Raw genomic sequence first — 18,381 nt, forward strand, 5'->3', positions numbered from 1 at the left:
TGAACATCAAATATCTTGTCTTTGTAGTGGATTCAATTGAATATGGGTTGAAAATGATTTGCAAATCATTGTATTCCGTTTACATTTACATCCAACACAATTTCCCAACTCATATGGAAACGGGGTTTGTAATAATTGTATCTCTGAGCATGGTAGCCGCAATGGGCTGACAATCCATCAAGCAGTGCTGCGTCAAAGTCGTACTAAAACATATTGACAGATCTTTGAGTGCCGTGTGTAATGTTCTTTATTTTCAATGGAACATTTAAAGTTTTGGTGTTTTTTACTGGTGTCATACTGCAGTGTCCACGTATCTCTTATGTGTGACTGCCATCTACTGGTCACTTATCATTACACCATGTACCAAATAAAATTGCTTCAAGGTCGGTAAGCACAACCAGAATTATTCCGTACATTAGGCGCATCGATTTTTGAGAAACTGAAATAATTTTAAGTGCGCCTTATAGTCCGAAAAATACGGTATATTCTAAATTCAGAGAATGCTGTGTGCCTTGAAATCCTAGCGCCTGATCTACTAAGATCCCAAATAACAAGCTCTTGGGTGAAAACTAAAAAGGTGCACTTACTGTTAGTGGGCATGTTGCAGGTGATCTATTATGAATGTGTGCACAATAACAAACCCATTTAGCTTTGATAAAGCACATTGCAGGCACAAAAGGAAAACATTTTCATATCCTTTAGTATTTTGCACTTTCTGATATTCTCCATATGTTGTGCATATGCATGAATGCAAAAGGGCTGAATAAATGGCGCTTGCTATTTTGCTCATTTAACAGACGCAATTTGAAGTGCACAAGCCTATTAAATCAGCGTTGCACAGGCTAAGTCTGCACGTGTTTATTACACACAAACCTTTTGTAGTTAAAGCACTAAGACTTGGACTTAGACTTCCTGTATTGTCATTCAAATCTGAACTTTACAGTACAGATAAGAACAAAATTTTGTTGCATTAGCTCGTTATAGTGCAGGATGAAAAGAGCAATATTTTGCAGTGTTTGCATTTACAAAAGAAGGTGCAGATATAAATAAATTACTTTACAGATAAATATATTGCACTTTTGCATATGCATCCATGTTTATGGACGTATGTTATATTGTCTTTATAGTCCAGCGAGTTAATTTGCTTTTGGTGGAATTGAGGGGATTATTATGACGCGTTCAAGAGTCTTATGGCCTGAGGGAAGAAGCTGTTATAGAACCTCTCCTGCCGAGATTCTCCAGTTTAGTTTTTCCAGAATACATCAATATAATACAACAATAATATCCCTTTGTCTCAATATTTAGATAGCTAACTACTGTAAATAGATACATAGATAGATCAAATGTAACTACTAACAATAACCTCAATGCTAAAAATAAATACATTTCTGGTATAATGGCAAACTAAAAAGACCAATGTGATGTAAAGTAAAATAAAGATCGTATTTTTTTGCATTTTACTAAATAGTCCAAAGTCAGAGTAGGTAATTATTTGTGATTTCAGTTGAGCCCTTTATTTCTTTCTTTGGTAATAAAGTGTTAATCTTGTGTCTTTGTGATGTCAACAAGTCTGCCTGTATGCCTGTCTTTGTCCTTACTCTGCTGTCAGTCCCCAACCACTTTGGTGACTCTCCCTCCCTTGTCTATTAACACATAGAGCATTCATTGTACTATTACTAAACACATAAACAACCTCTTGATTCCAATAAAACTGTTTCTGTAATAAATAAAAAAACAGTGCTGGTTAAAAATTAATGCATTTGATCAGAGCAGCCAAAAAATGCATCATACATAATTATATGCAAGGCATTTTTGCATGTGTTCACTAAATGTTTAAATTCAGAAATTCTTGCAAAAGTGGAACTAAAGTCCAAATTAAGTGTGCATGACTCGCATGGTTGTATCTTTTCATCCTGTACTGTCACCCTGTCAGGGTCATGGTGGAAAAACAGCTTTTTAGGATGCTGCAAGGGTCCGTATTAATGTTCAATGTTAACAATTGTTACTAGTTTACACTTATCCCATCGTTGTTTTTTTTAAATTAATACATGTATCATGTTTGTATATACAGTATGTTGTCTGTGGATGCGGTTATATTGCTGTTTTTTTGTTGTTGTTATTGTCCCTCTCTGTTTTGTCCCACAATTCCCACATGTTTTTGTTTTTTCTTTCTATCCCCTCCTTCTCAGGTCAGATTGCACCAAACAGTAAATATAGCCAAACATTCAATAAAGTTAAATACAAATAATGCAACAAGAAGTATTCTGCACTTCTCATTTGTCAAGTAAACCTATACAGCAATTACAGACATCTAAATCAACAATATTATTTGCCTATTCGGCTACTATACACGACTGGTATTAAAAAAAAAAAAAAAAGAAAATGTGTAGCTGGGGTTTTCAAAATGTGAGACAGGCAGAAGATGTCAAGGGAGCTGCAGAAGCTTTGGGGTCAGGTGGGGAATCAAACACACTTAACCAACTTCAGCTATGACTATTATGCATTATTCATTTCAGTTTGACTTCTTATGGTGAGAGAGTAAACTGTCTGAGGTGAGAACTTCACAAAATATGCTCCATAATAAAGTCCTCAAAAGAAGGGGACAGTATTATACAGTCACATCTCAAAAAATTAGAACATTGTGCAGAGTTTAGTTAATACAAAGATACTAAATGAAGGATGTGGATGTTTTTTTTTGGCATTTCGTTAATTAATTAAAAGCGTCAACCAGTAGTTTACAATATTTACCTTTTTGACAATTTTTCAAATTGTATTCAGATTTTTAAAAAATTTTAAGAAAATTGCTGGATGGATTATCAATAAATCCAACTAAATAATATTCGATAATACAATCCTAATTCCAAAACCAAACCCGGCAACATTCAGAGTAACAATGGACAGAGCAATTGAGGACAAACAAAACAATCCAAAAGTAGTCAAACAAAAATAAATGCTATACTGAGTTTGAATATAGAAATGTTTTTGTTTTTTTTATGAGCTGTAAGTTAAAATCAAAACTGTTTTGAAATACAATTTTGTATGGATCTTCTTTTGAAGGGCAAACTCCTCCCAGGTTATTTTATTCTAATTGCTTGAGTGAAAAGGGTGAGGAGATTTGAAATGAATATTAATAAATGATTCCACAAATGGACAAACGGTAGCAATACCAGCGCCGGAGAGAAGACCATGCCCAACAAAGTCCGGTGCTCTTCCTCGATGGTCCCTTTACACACACGCTTTTGTCCACCTTGCTGCCACCGCTCGATGAAATGTGTTTCATTCGTCCATTCTCGTTTTGTCTCGTTTCTGTCACTTCTTCTCATCATCCAAACCCTAGACGATACTATGTGTGTGTTCATTCATTCATTGTCTTATGTCCTTGAACAGAACAAAGTGAGACTTCCTGTGCATTCCACTTTGGCTCATTGTGCTACTTTCAAACCCCTGGTCTACAAGGGAATGTGATCAAAACTGCTACTTTCCTGGATAGCTCACCAAGGCTGTATTTCATTGTTTTAATGAAACCCTCTCTCTTCCTTTCAGGCTGGCCTTTGTTAGGAGGCAATGGACGCTCGGGCAGCTCCCCAGCACTGCCCAGAAAACAGCAGCCGCGTGATAAATCTCCTAGCAGCTTTTTAGAGGACACACTGGATACGGGGACTTTCACACGAGACCGCAAGACGAGCTTCTTCAGCTCCTTCATTAAGAAGAAGTCCTCGTCCTCCTCCTCGCCGTCCTCCCAGCACCAACAGAACCTTCCGACACCTCCCAAAAGGAGCAGCTCCTTTCGAGAGATGGAGACGCAACCCCACAAGAAATATGAGCCTACTGCTGATTTTAGCGCCCCGCCTCCCCTGCCGCAGTCTGACAGTTTAGGGGGCTTCTCCGCCTCTCCCTCTCATTCCCAAGGCGAGCCTGCCCAGACTCAGTCCCGCTGCTGCGGAGCCGCATTTGGACAGAAGCCTTCTGGCGGAGGGTTTGTTTCACAGGTAACAAGCGGTAGCAGCTGGGGAGGACTTGCCGGCTTTTTCACCCCCAGGCTTATCAAAAAGACCCTCGGGCTACGGACAGGAAAGGCAGTCTGCTTGGGGGATGGTGGAACTGTAGTGGGGGGGCCGAAACCGTTACCGAGGTCCAATTCGACCTCCTCAATGTCCTCCGGGTTGCCGGACCTGGAGCGTATTGCTCTGACTTTGCCCAGGAACCGCAGTGCTAAAGCTCCGCTGGAGAGGACTGCCTCCACAACCTCCCAGCCAGAGAACGGGACTGCCCGGGCCACAGAAACTCCGCTCAGGAGGATGGATGAGGGGACTGCACAGATCAGGGAAAGGCCCAAAGCCAAGCTGCTACCCCGGACAACTGCTGCAGGCGGGAGGGCCCCAGGAGTTGGAGGGGAAGTGGGGGAATCTGACGGGGGAGGGCAGCAAAGCTGGGCGTCCCCCTCTAAAACTTCTAGTTCAGCTGCTGCAGGTGCACAAACTCACAACCACAAAGTTCCGGTTCTTATCTCTCCCACGTTAAAGAACAGCCTAGGTGACGTGCACCTTGTCGGATTGGACTCTCAGGGGAACCGTTTCAAACTGCTGTCTGAGCACCAGGCGGACCGGGACAGGCCGCGGCTCGTCAAGCCCAAATGCGCCCCGCCACCTCCGCCGACCCTCCGCGGCATGCATCCCTCCTACAGCAGCGAGGGTGACGAGCAGGTAGGAGCCACACCAGTCCAAGTCAACGGTGACTCGTTAAAAGGTCATAAATCAGGGCGATCGCCAGGAGGAGTGACCACGTGTAGACCGACAGTGCCTCCTCCGCAGGTGCCTCCTACTTCCTTCCCTGCCAACACCACTCCCACCAAAATGTCCAACGGAGCACCCAGTGCCAGGTCCTCCACACACTCCAAAGTGGGGCTGAGGCGAACCAGGCAGCAGTCGGAAAAATCGCAGCCGGAGCTCACCAGCCGCGAGGCCCTACTGGAGTGCGCCGAGTGCCTGAGCAACATCCTCCACGGCAGCCCCGAAAGCCCCTCCAGCAGCCAAGTACTGGACGCCGGCCACCAGCTGTTGGACTACTGCTCCGGTTACGTGGACTGCATTCCCCAGACGAGGAACAAGTTTGCCTTTCGAGAGGTGGTGGGGAAGCTGGAGCTCAGCCTGCAGGAGCTGAGGGTCTCGTCCTCGGGAGGAGGTGGGGGGCTGAGCTGCTTGGGGTCTAACGTCCATCTAGATAACCTGCACAGCTGTATTAAAGAGATTAGTGATGTAGTCCAGAGGTAGCAGACACTAACGCCGCAAGATTATTTGATTCCTTTAATATCGTATTGACCAGAATATAAGATGACCCTGAATATCACACATCCTCTTTTACAAGTTTGTGGAAGAAGAGGTTGTTGTGACAAATTGTTTTTTTTTATTCAGTTCATCCATCCGTTGGTATAAGAATGATTGATCAAATTCATAGGACAGTTGTTGTAATATTCAAATCAGCGTCTTTTTCTGTTGTTTGCTACAGGTGCGTTCGCTAAAATAAACCCTGGCGTGTTTGCTCCACTAATGCAGTTTATTTTGGTCGGGGGTGAATGCAACAAGCAAGCTGCCAGTGACTTTTTTTTCGAGAGAGGTTTCTGACTGCTTGTAAGGGAACTTTTCAAAAGCACAAAACCAGTGAAGTTTGCACATTGTGTAAATGATAAATAAAAACAGAATACAATGATTTGCAAATCTTTTTCAACTTATAATCAATTGAATAGACTGCAAAGACAAGATATTTAATGTTCAAACTTAATTTTTATTTGCAAATAACACATTTCAAAAAAGTTGGCACAGGGAAATTTTTACCACTGTGTTACTGTACATCACCTTTCCTTTTAACAACACTCAGTAAACATTTGGGAACTGAGAAGACCAATTTTTCAAGATTTTCAGGTGGAATTTTTTCCCATTCTTGCTTGATGTACAGCTTAAGTTGTTCAACAGTCCGGGGTCTCCATTGTGGTATTTTACGCTTCATAATGCGCCACACATTTTCAATGAGAGACAGGTCTGGACTACAGACAGGCCAGTCTCATACCCGCACTCTTTTACTATGAAGCCACACTGTTGTAACACATGGCTTGGCATTGTCTTGCTGAAAAAAAGCAGCGTCCATGAAAAAGGTGTTTCTTGGATGGCAACATATGTTTCTCCAAAACCTGTATGTACCTTTCAGCATTAATGGTGTCTTCACAGATGTGTGTTAGAGCCTTGGGCACTAATACACCCCCATACCATCACAGATGCTGGCTTTTCAACTTTGCACCTATAACAATCCGGATCGTTCTTTTCCTCTCTGGTCCGGAGGACGCAGTTTCCAAAAACAATTTAAAATGTGGACTCGTCAGACCACAGAACTGTTTTCCACATCAGTCCATCTTAGATGAGCTCGGGCCCAGCATAACCGGTGGCGTTTCTGGGTGTTGTTGATAAATGGCTTTCGCTTTGCATAGTCGAGTTTTAACTTGCACTTACTGATGTAGCGACAAACTGTAGTTACTGACGGTGGTTTTCTGAAATGTTCCTGAGCCCATGTGGTGATATTCTTTACACACTGATTTCGCTTTTTGAAGCAGTACCGCCTGAGGTATCCAAGGTCACAGGTATTGGCGCTTACATGCGGCAATTTCTCACAATTCTCTGAACCTTGTGATGATATTACAGACCGCGGATGGTGAAATCCCTAAACTCCTTACAATAGCTGGTTGAGAAACTGTTTGACAATTTGCTCACACATTTGTTCACAAAGTGGTGACCCTTTTCCCATCTTTGTTTATGAATGACTGAGCATTTCATGTAGGCTGCTTTTATACCCCATCATGGCACCCACCTGTTCCCATTTAACCTGTTCACCTGTGGGATGTTCCAAATAAGTGTTTGATGAGCAATTATTTGCAAACAATAACATTTACCAGTTCGAACGTTAAGTATCTTGACTTTGCTGTCTATTCAATTGAATATCGGTTAAAAAAAAATGCAAATCATTGTATTCTGTTTTTATTTACCATTTACACAATGAGCCAGCTTCACTGGTTTTAGGTTTTGCATATCTTAGAAGCTTGTGAAATTTAACAGAATATAGATAAATCCTATGTTCTCAACACATTAGAGTGCACTTTGCTTTGGAAATGTTGAGGTTTGTCGCATAATAGGCATCCAATCTTTACTGTGCGGACTTTGGTCCCATGAAGCCACGCAAACTGCACCAACTATCCCTTTTTCTTTATCAGGACCAGCGTACCGAACCACAAGTGTCAACACAATTAAAGGGTGACAAAGATTTAAGAGAAACAAAGTTGCCCTGCAGTGTTCTATTGGTTTGCATTTATAAATCCCGAGATTGTTGTTTTTTTTATGGTAAAAATGCACATATTTGGGTCAATGCGGTACCTTTGGGAGGATGCGGTGATGATATCACAACAATGTGTTAAAGTACCTCAGAGAAATTTGTATTGTTTACAAACTTAATGTGGTGAAATGAATGTCGAGTGTGGGTCAACCAGCACAGATTATTACGAAAGTGAACGCTCACTCTGCTTGTGTATGTGTGTCTGTTAGTTGTGAGCAGCCCTGCTGACTACACCACACTCAATTCTCAATCAACACCATCTATGTTGGCTGCAAGCAAGGAGTGAACTCAACTTTAAAGTTAAAGTACCAATGATTGTCACACACACTAGGCGTGGTGGAATGTGTCCTCTGCATTTGACCCATCCCCTTGTTCCACCCCCTGGTAGGTGAGGGGAGTAGTGAGCAGCAGCGGAGGCCACGCCATGGGAATTATTTTGGTGATTTAACCCCCAATTCCAACCCTTGATGTTGAGTGCCAAGCAGGGAGGTAATGAGTCCCGTTTTTTTTATAGTCTTTGGTATGACTCGGCCAGGGTTTGAACTCACATCCTACCGATCTCAGGGCGAACACTCCAACCACGAGGCCACTGAGTTGGTATAATCTGACTTCAATCTAATCATCAATCGACAATGAAGCCCACCAACATATGAATTGATTATTATGCCCATCCTTAGCTTAAAATAAATGTCCAATGGGCACTATTGTAGTGGTCTTCATCCCTGCATCGTTTTTGGGTTTACTTTGTATCGTAGGTAAATCCAAATGAAGCATGAAACACAACACAGGTCACTTAATCGTAAATACAAGAACACAAACCTATTTTACAAAACCAGTGAAGTCGGCATGTTGTGTAATTCGTAAATAAAAACAGAATACAATGATTTTCAAATCCTTTTCAATTTATATTTAATCGAACAGACTGCAAAGACAAGATATTAAATGTTTGCATTGAGAAACATATTTTTTTTTGCAAATAATCACTAAGTTAGATCTTAATGGCAGCAACACATTGCAAAAAGGTTGGCAAAGGGGCGTTTTTACCACTGTGTTACATGGCCTTTCCTTTTAACAACACTCAGTAAATGTTTGGGACCTGAGGAGACCAATTTATGAAGCCTTTCAGGTGGAATTCTTTCCCATTCTTGCTTGATGTACAGCTTAAATTGTTCAACAGTCCGGGGTCTTTGTTGTGGTATTTTAGGCTTCAATTTGCGCCACACATTTTCAATGGGAGACAGGTCTGGACTACAGGCAGGCCAGTCTAGTACCCACACTCTTTTACTGTGAAGCCACACTGTTGTAACACGTGGCTTGGCATTGTCTTGCTGAAATAAGCAGGGGCGTCAATGATAAGGTTATTTGGATGGCAACATATGTTGCTCCAGAAGCTGTATGTACCTTTCAGCATTAATGGTGCCTTCACAGATGTGTAAGTTACCCATGCCTTGGGCATTAATACATCCCCATACCATCACAGATGCTGTCTTTTCAACTTTGCCTCCATAACAATCCGGATGGTTCTTTTCCTCTTTGTTCTGGACGACACGACTTCCACAGTTTCCAAAAACAATTTGAAATGTGGACTCATACGACCACAGAAAGAAATTTCCACTTTGCATCAGTCCATCTCAGATGAGCTCGGGCCCCAGCAAAGCTGGCTGTGTCTCTGTGTGTTGTTGATAAATGGCTTTCGCTTTGCATAGTAGAGTTTTAACTTGCACTTACAGATGTAGCGACCAACTGTAGTTACTGACAGTGGTTTTCTGAAGTGTTCCTGAGCCCATGTCATGCCAGCTTTTTTAAAACATGCTGTAGGCATCAAATTCCAAATAAGGTAATATTTGCAAAAATTCAAGGTTCTCAGTTCGGACATTAAGTAACTTGTCTTTGCAGTCTATTCAAATAAATATAACTTGAAAAGGATTTGCCAATCATTGTATTCTGGTTTTATTTACCATTTACGCAACGTGCCAACTTCACTGGTTTTGGGTTTTGTATTTCAACCTGGTATGTTTTCTTTTTCATCTCCGGGTTGGGGAGGAGACCCTGCCCCAAGTGGAGGAGTTCAAGTACCTAGGAGTCTTGTTCACGAGTGGGGGAAGAGTGGATCGTGAGATCGACAGGCGGATCGGTGCGGCGTCTTCAGTAATGCGGACGTTGTACCGATCTGTTGTGGTGAAGAAAGAGCTGAGCCGGAAGGCAAAGCTCTCAATTTACCGGTCGATCTACGTTCCCATCCTCACCTATGGTCATGAGCTTTGGGTAATGACCGAAAGGATAAGATCACGGGTACAAGCGGCCGAAATGAGTTTCCTCCGCCGTGTGGCGGGGCTCTCCCTTAAAGATAGGGTGAGAAGCTCTGTCATCCGGGAGGAACTCAAAGTAAAGCCTCTGCTCCTCCACATCGAGAGGAGCCAGATGAGGTGGTTTGGGCATCTGGTCAGGATGCCACCCCAACGCCTCCCGAGGGAGATGTTTAGGGCACGTCCAACCGGTAGGAGGCCACGGGGAAGACCCAGGACACGTTGGGAAGACTATGTCTCCCAGCTGGCCAGGGAACGCCTCGGGATCCCCCGGGAAGAGCTAGACGAAGTGGCTGGGGAGAGGGAAGTCTGGGCTTCCCTGCTTAGGCTGCTACCCCCGCGACCCGACCTCGGATAAGCGGAAGAAGATGGGTGTATGTATGGATGTTTTCTTTTATGCAGAGTGTTTTCGTCCCCTCTTCTGGCTTGAATGAATTTCTCACCTGCCAAGTCCTCAAAAGCATTTCAGTATTTCAAATAGGGTATTTTTTTTCTTTTTCGCACAAGACTTTATCTTTGCTCAGCAAAACTAGACTCAACAGGAGCACAGGGTAGCACTTGCACAAGCAGGCCAATTAAGGACAGCTTTTTTTTTTCTATTGTTTTTTAAAACAAGTGTCCTTGCTAGTTATGGACGGCGCAGGATTCAAAATGTACATGGTGGACATGCCTTCCATAGTGTTCAGTGTATGAAACCTATCCTCTTCACCCCAATCACACAGTACAGGACTTCTCTCACAGACAAATTGCAGTACGTCTTCAGCACATTTGTACATGTATTTGATTCAAGGAAAAAATATTTCTAGAATGTTTATGTATGAACTTGAATTTTAAATTATTGTTTTGTTTTTTCATTATTAATTAAAAGCACAAAGCTATTTTGGCGGGGGGAAAATATGTAAATACTACTTGTTTTATTTCATAAACAATCATTTATGTGCTGCCGGAAAGAAGAGAGTTTTAGACTGCGGCCTATCCATCCGAATATCTGCTTTTTGAATGTATTATTCAATTCATCATCAGTGAATATCTCATCTTTTAAGGTGCCATTTAATTTAACTTTTTTTTTTCTTTTTTTTTTTTTAAACCTTTATTCACTGAATTTTGGGTCACAATATGCAAGTCAGAGCTGCTCTGTTTTATTGAGCACAAGTTGCAAGTATTGTACATGTATGCACACACGCAGCCTAATGTACACTGGATACATATGACATGGTGCATTTACACAAATGTCTGTAAGTCTCAAATATTAATATTCTTGCTGCCTTTTGTGAGAAAACTTGCAAGAATACACAGCATGTCATGTGCCATATTTCCTTTCCTTATGTCATAATCTTGTTTTCACCTGATTTTGTGTGGACTTTCTGTATCTGCACTGCAACTACAACATTTCCCCACTGTGGGATGAATAAAGTCCACCCTATCCTAATTACAATGCAATCCTGAGCTGCTGTGCTGTCTGAAGTTAATCAATTCAAACTATTTTGATCATCTCTTTGAATTAAAGCCTCATCAAAGATTGAAATAAACCTGGTATAAGTCACCCTTCAAACACGTTAGAGTGATAACAAATGCATGAAAGTGGTCTGCAGCTGACAGGGACACATGATACAAAGTGGTAAACGTACAATGAGAGCTCATAGGCAGACAGGCTGTGATAGAAAATTAATTTAAATAAAAGAAAAGCTGTTTAACTTTCACATAATTTGCAAAAATTGCAAATTATATATTTGGCTTTTGTGTAAAGGTCACATTTAAATTTGAAGTTTTGCTCACCGGAGTTGATTATATTGTAAATAATAAAGATGTTGAGTAGAGATGTCCAATAATGACATTATCATAATGAATTCTATTATGAGAGCATAATATCGGGCTGCCGATATTATCGGACGATAAGTGCTTTAAATGTAATATCGGAAATTATCGGTATCTGTTTCAAAAAACTAAAATGTATGACTTTTTAAAACACCGCTGTATACACGGACGTAGGGAGAAGTAAAGATGGCCAATAAACCTTAAAGTAGGGGTCTCAAACTCAATTTACCCGGGGGCTACTGGATGCAGAGTCTGGGTGAGGCTGGGCCGCAAGAAAAGATTTCTTAAAAATATGTATATTCAAAAGTCTTTATTTTTATTTTCAACACAAAATAAATTCAAACGACGGACAGGTGTCGCGGTCTGACTGCATCCAGGCACGTAAGAAAACCCCCGTGTCCATGGCAACGTTTCTGTCGCTTTCACTTATTTGCCGCTTTTCCACTAACGCAGGGGTAGGCAACCCAGAATGTTAAAAAAGCCATTTTGGTCTAGTGGAAAAGCTGCAAAACGTTTCTCTGCTTGAATCACGCAAGTGACAAATGTTCGACCCTTGAGAGCCATATGCCACACCGTGATTGGTAGATTCCTTCTGCTCTGCACACAATGCTGTCAAGCGCCATTCATATTAAACTCGTGGGCCGCACTAACATTAAACTTTCATATTAAGGTGGGGGCCGCAAAATAACGTCTCGCGGGCCACGTGTCTGAGACACCTGCCTTAAAAGCACTGCTTTTGCTGCCGGCCCATTCACATAATATCCACAGCTTTTCACACACACAAGCGAATGCAACGCATTCTTGGTCAACAGCCATACAGGTCACACTGAGGGTCGCCGTATAAACAACTCTTAACACTGTTACAAATATGCGCCACACTGTCAACCCACACCAAACAAGAATGACAAACACATTTCGGGAGAACATCCGCACCGTTACACAACATAAACACAACAGAACAAATGACCAGATCCCTTGCAGCACTAACTCTTCCGGGACGCAACAATATACACCTCAACCCAACCGCGCCCACATCAACCTCCTCATGCTCTCTCAGGGAGAGCATGTCGCAAATTCCAAGCTGCTGTTTTGAGGCATGTTAAAAAAAATAATGCACTTTGTGAATTCAATAAGAAATATGACAGTGCCATGTTGGCATTTTCTTCCATAACTTGAGTTGATTTATTTTGGAAAACCTTGTTACATCGTTTAATGCATCCAGCATCACAACATAATTAGGTATAACGTGTTAATTCCACGACTGTATATATTGGTATCGGTAAATAAGAGTTGGACAATATCGGATATCAGAAAAAAAGCCATTATCGGACATCTCTAATGTTGAGTATTGTATCCCTTAGATTATTGTATAGATCAGTTGTTATGGAACCAATATGTGAAGCAATTTGACTGTATATTCAGGAAGTAAGTATTCCGTGAACATAAAAGGTCTACTGAAACCCACTACTACCGACCACGCAGTCTGATAGTTTATATATCAATGAGGAAATATTAACATTGCAACACATGTCAATACGGCCGGTTTAGTTTACTAAATTACAATTTTTAATTTCCCGCGGAGTTTCTGGTTGAAAACGTCGCGTAATGATGACGCGTGTTTGTGACATTGGTTGGAAGGGACATTTTAGCCCAGCACCACTTACGGCTAAAATGTGTCTCTTTTCATCGCATAATTACACAGTAATTTGGACATCTGTGTTGCTGAATCTTTTGCAATTTGTTCAATTAATAATGGAGACTATAAAGAAGAATGCTGTTGGTGGAAAGCGGTGGATTGCAGCTGCCTTTAGCACCGAGACAGCCGGTGTTTCTTTGTTTGTTGTGAAGCTTTAACACAGAGCGGTCAAGCGAACATGTTTCTCTACGTCAACCAGCAAGTTTTTGGATGGGAAAATGGTGATATTAAGTCGGCTCTTACCGGAGACCTAGTGGATTATGCGACCTCTTGTAGCTGTCAAAAAGGCAGCTGTGATCTTGGCTTCTCTGAGAGACACTGGCATTCACCGCAGCCCTCCGACTTTCAGGTATGACTTTATAATCTCACTAAAACACTATTACCACAATAAGCAGATAAGGTATTTTCCAGAATTATCCTAGTAAATGTGTCTAAGAACCTCTGAATCGCTCACACTGCCGTCGCCTGGAGCCGTCACCTTTTCTTTTTTTTTTTTCTTTTTTTTTTGTTTTTTTTAGTGCTTCACTCTAACTTTCCTCATACACGAATCTTTCATCCTCGCTCAAATTAATGGGGAACTTGTCGCTTTCTCGGTCCAAATTGCACTTGCTTCTGGTGGCTATGATTATAAAACAATGTGAGAAGCCCTACAACCAGTGACGCCACACGCACATCGTCTGCTACTTCCGGTACAGGCATGGCTTTTTTATTAGCGACCAAAAGTTGCAAACTTTATCGTTGATGTTCTCTACTAAATCTATACAGCAAAAATATGGCAATATCGCGAAATGATCAAGTATGACAGATAGAAGGGACCCGCTATCCCGTTTAAATAAGAAAATCTCATTTCAGTAGGCCTTTAACATAAACGTGTTAGAATATACATATAGTATAACAATATACTCTACATGTCAATGTACACTATATTGCCAAAAGTATTTGGCCACCTGCCTTGACTCACATATGAACTTGAAGTGGCAACCCATTCCAAACCCATAGGGTTCAATATGATGTGGGTCCACCTTTTGCAGCTATTACAGCGTAGACTCTTCTGGAAAGGCTGTCCACAAGGTTGTGGAGTGTGTTTATAGGAATGTTCCACCATTCTTCCAAAAGCGCATTGGTGAGGTCACACGCTGATGTTAGTCGAGAATGCCTGGCTCTTAGTGTCAAAAGGTGTTCTATCGGGTTCAGGTCAGGACTCTGTGCAGGCCAGTCAAGTTTCCACACCAGACTCTGTGATCCATGTTTTTATGGACCTTGCTTTGTGCACTGGTGCAGTGTCATGTTGGAAGAGGAAGGGGCCCGCTCCAAACTGTTCCCACAAGGTTGGGAGCATGGAATTGTCCAAAATGTTGTGGTATCCTGGAGCATTCAAAGTTCCTTTTACTGGAACTAAGGGGATAAGCCCAACCCCGGAAAACCAACCCCACACCACAGGATTAGTTTGACTCAACACGGGGAACCTTACCTGGCCCGGACACGGAAAGGATTGACAGATTGATGTTTCTCCTCCACTAAATTTCACATTTGTAACAATGCAATTCGCAATGTACCGTTCTCTCTCTGTCAGTTTACGTGGCCTACCACTTGGTGGCTGAGTTGCTGTTGTTCCCAAAACTCTTTCATTTTCTTATAATAAAGCCGAAAGTTGACTTTGGAATATTTAGGAGTGAAGAAATTTCACGACTGGATTTGTTGCACAGGTGGCATCCTATGACAGTTCCACGATGGAAGTCACTGAGCTCCTGAGAGCGGCCTATTCTTTCACAAATGTTTGTAGAAACAGTCTCCATACCTAAGTACTTGATCCGGCCAAGTGATTAGGACACCTGATGCTGATCATTTGGAGGGGTAGCCAAATACTTTTGGCAATATAGTATATGTACTAATTAAGCTTAAAAAGTCCTGTCCCGTCTTCCCGCCTGCGTGGCGTGTGGTCTTTCGCTGGCTTAGGAGCTGGTTGTCTCATGCTTCTCCCGTGCCTTGTCCACAGCCAGGCGCGCCTGTCCACGCCCTGCGGGGGACAGGTTGTCCCTTATTACCTGGGTACCGCAACATGCTGTTTTGGATTGGGCTTTCTGGATGGCTGGGGCCTAGTTTGGCTCCCACACATACTTGGGAGACAAATACGTTGTATATGCAAACTACACGCGGAATACGTATGTACATGGGAGATTTTCGGGAGGGGCACTAAAATTCGGGAGTCTACCGGGAAAATTGGGAGGGTTGGCAAGTATGCTATAAACATGGCACACTGTTAAAGTTCAACTTATACCATAACACTTTGTAAGGTTAATATCACCTAAAAAAAATTTACAGTCCACATTTGTCAACCATTTTTGACCATTCCACCTTCAAAACATTTTTCTGCGTCAGGACAACTTTTTTTTTTTTCAAGCATTCCGAAATTCCAGGAATTCTGACATACCTTTTCTCAATTCAAACTGTTACGTCAACAATATTCAACCGATTCCATAAATTCCAACACCAACACATTTGTATCATCTAGGACAGACCTGGGCAAATTAAGGCCCGGGGGCGGTATGTGTTCCGTTGAAATTTTCAATCTTGCCCGCCGGACATTCCCTAATAATTTTTTTAGATCTTTAAGATGGAAACTGGGCTTCACGGTGGCAGAGGGGTTAGTGCGTCTGCCTCACAATACGAAGGTCCTGCAGTCCTGGGTTCAAATCCAGGCTCGGGATCTTTCTGTGTGGAGTTTGCATGTTCTCCCCGTGAATGCGTGGGTTCCCTCCGGGTACTCCGGCTTCCTCCCACTTCCAAAGACATGCACCTGGGGATAGGTTGATTGGCAACACAAAAAATTGGCCCTAGCGTGTGAATGTGAGTGTGAATGTTGTCTGTCTATCTGTGTTGGCCCTGTGATGAGGTGGCGACTTGTCCAGGGTGTACCCCGCCTTCCGCCCGATTGTAGCTGAGATAGGCGCCAGCGCCCCCCGCGACTCCGAAAGGGAATAAGCGGTAGAAAATGGATGGATGAAGATGGAAACTGTAGCTGCCACTATGATGTGCAGTGATGTTTTCAAATGACCGTGAGTCTTGAACTACACAAAGTGTAGAGAGGGGCGTGGCCTGCGGGCCTGCCACGGAACGGGGTGTGCAAGGACCGGCCTCGAAGACAGCGACGGGTGAGTAGATGGCCCGGGTCGGCCTTGTTAGCTAATCACCTGTCGCCTTTATTAGCAGCAGCCGGACGGGGCATGGGGTTGGAGTTGGAGAGAGAGAGAGAGAGGCACACTCACCGAGAGCGCACGCATCAACACGTCTGAGAAAGACGGCTGAAAAGCAATCCAGACTGTTGAATGAAAATAAAAAGAACTTGTTCAAACTGTCTACCGGGCTCACAAAGATCTATCGGACTCAGGAGAACCCTCGCAGCAGAGAGGACTTTTACACAAAGTATTTTAATGGATGGAATCTGGCCTTTTGCTTGATATACTAGTTACTATGGTAATCACAGCTGCTCAGACAAGGCACCAAGCAGTTTGGGTGGAGAGAGTTTCCACAAGAGTGTTTCCAGAGCAGCCAGTCTGAAATGCGGGTGTCAGGGACAGACGCGGAAGGAGAACAAAGTTCTAAAGCTTAGTGATGTATCAGATATATCAAATAGTAGGTGGGGTTTTTTACCCTTAGCATTCATATTTCGCTGTGTTTGTTGCACATTTTTGTTGCGTTTTGCTTGATTGTAAAATATGTTGATTGAGAGGCGGTGTGACGTTCAGAAGTTGTCAATATTCAGTGTTTTATCCTTCACAGTTAATATTGTAAATCCCACATTCTTTATTTTCATGTACAAACCCCGTTTCCATATGAGTTTGGAAATTGTGTTAGATGTAAATATAAACGGAATACTATGATTTGCAAATCATTTTCAACCCATATTCAGTTGAATATGCTACAAAGACAACACATTTGATGTTGAAACTGCAAATAATCATTAACTTTAGAATTGGATGCCAGCAACACGTGACAAAGAAGTTGGGAAATGTGGCAATAATTACTGATAAAGTTGAGAAATACTTATCAAACACTTATTTGGAACATCCTACAGGTGTGCAGGCTAATTGGGAACAGGTGGGTGCCATGATTGGGTATAAAAGCAGCTTCCATGAAATGCTAAGTAATTCACAAACAAGGATGGGGTGACTGTCACTAATTTGTAAGCAAATTGTCGAACAGCTTTAGAACAACATTTCTCAACGAGCTATTGCAAGGAATTGAGGGATTTTATCATCTACGGTCCGTAAAATCATCAAAAGGTTCAGAGAATCTGGAAAAATCACAGCACGTAAGCAATGATATTACGGACCTTTGATCTCTCAGGCGGTACTGCATCAAAAACCGACATCCGTGTGTAAAGGATATCACCACATGGGCTCAGGAACACTTCATAAAACCCCTGTCAGTAACTACAGTTGGTTGCTACATCTGTAAGTGCAAGTTAAAACTCTGCTATGCAAAGCAAAACCCATTTATCAACAACACCAAGGAACGCCGCTGGCTTCACTGGGCCCGAGCTCATCTAAGATGGACGGATACAAAGTGGAAAAGTGTTCTTTGGTCTGACGACTCCACATTTCAAATTATTTTTCGAAACTGTGGACGTGGTGTCCTCCGGAACAAAGAGGGAAATAACCATCCGGATTGTTATAGGCGCAAAGTTCAAAAGCCAGCATCTGTGATGGTATGGGGGTGTATTAATGCCCAAGGCATGGGTAGCTTACACATCTGTGAAGGCACCATTAATGCTGAAAGGTTCATACAGGTTTTGGAGCAACATATGTTGTCATCTAAGCAACGTTATCATGGACGCCCCTGCTTATTTCAGCAAGACAATGCCAAGCCACGTGTTACAACAGTGTGGTTTCGTAGTAAAAGAGTGTGGGTACTTTCCTGGCCCGCCTGCAGTCCAGGCCTGTCTCCCATCGAAAATGTGTGGCGCATTATGAAGCATAAAATACGACAGCGGTGACCCCGGACTGTTGAACGACTGAAGCTCTACATAAAAAAAGAATGAGAAAGAATTCCACTTTTAAAGCTTCAACAATTTGTTTCCTCGGTTCCCAAAATGTTTATTGAGTGTTTTTAAAAGAAAAGTTTATGTAACACAGTGGTGATACCCTTTCCCAACTACTTTGGCACGTGTTGCAGCTAAGAAATTCTAAG

The 18,381-nt window shown here is 42.4% G+C and overlaps 1 protein-coding gene across 5 annotated transcripts in view; it reads left to right on the forward strand.

Annotated features, from left to right (window-relative positions):
- abl2 (c-abl oncogene 2, non-receptor tyrosine kinase) overlaps positions 1–11,115 on the forward strand; it is an 89,958-nt gene extending 78,843 nt beyond the window's left edge. For 4 of the 5 annotated variants that reach the window (XM_061888204.1, XM_061888205.1, XM_061888208.1 and 1 more), the window contains exon 11: positions 3,544–11,115. In XM_061888204.1, the coding sequence (XP_061744188.1) occupies positions 3,544–5,270 (1,727 nt within the window). In that variant the 3' untranslated portion in view covers positions 5,271–11,115. The remainder of the gene's footprint in view (positions 1–3,543) is intronic. The other variant, XM_061888209.1, reaches the window with a different exon arrangement.
- Positions 11,116–18,381: the final 7,266 nt, after the last annotated feature.

This window comes from Nerophis ophidion, linkage group LG26 (genome assembly GCF_033978795.1).
Source record: "Nerophis ophidion isolate RoL-2023_Sa linkage group LG26, RoL_Noph_v1.0, whole genome shotgun sequence".
Lineage (NCBI taxonomy): Eukaryota > Metazoa > Chordata > Actinopteri > Syngnathiformes > Syngnathidae > Nerophis > Nerophis ophidion.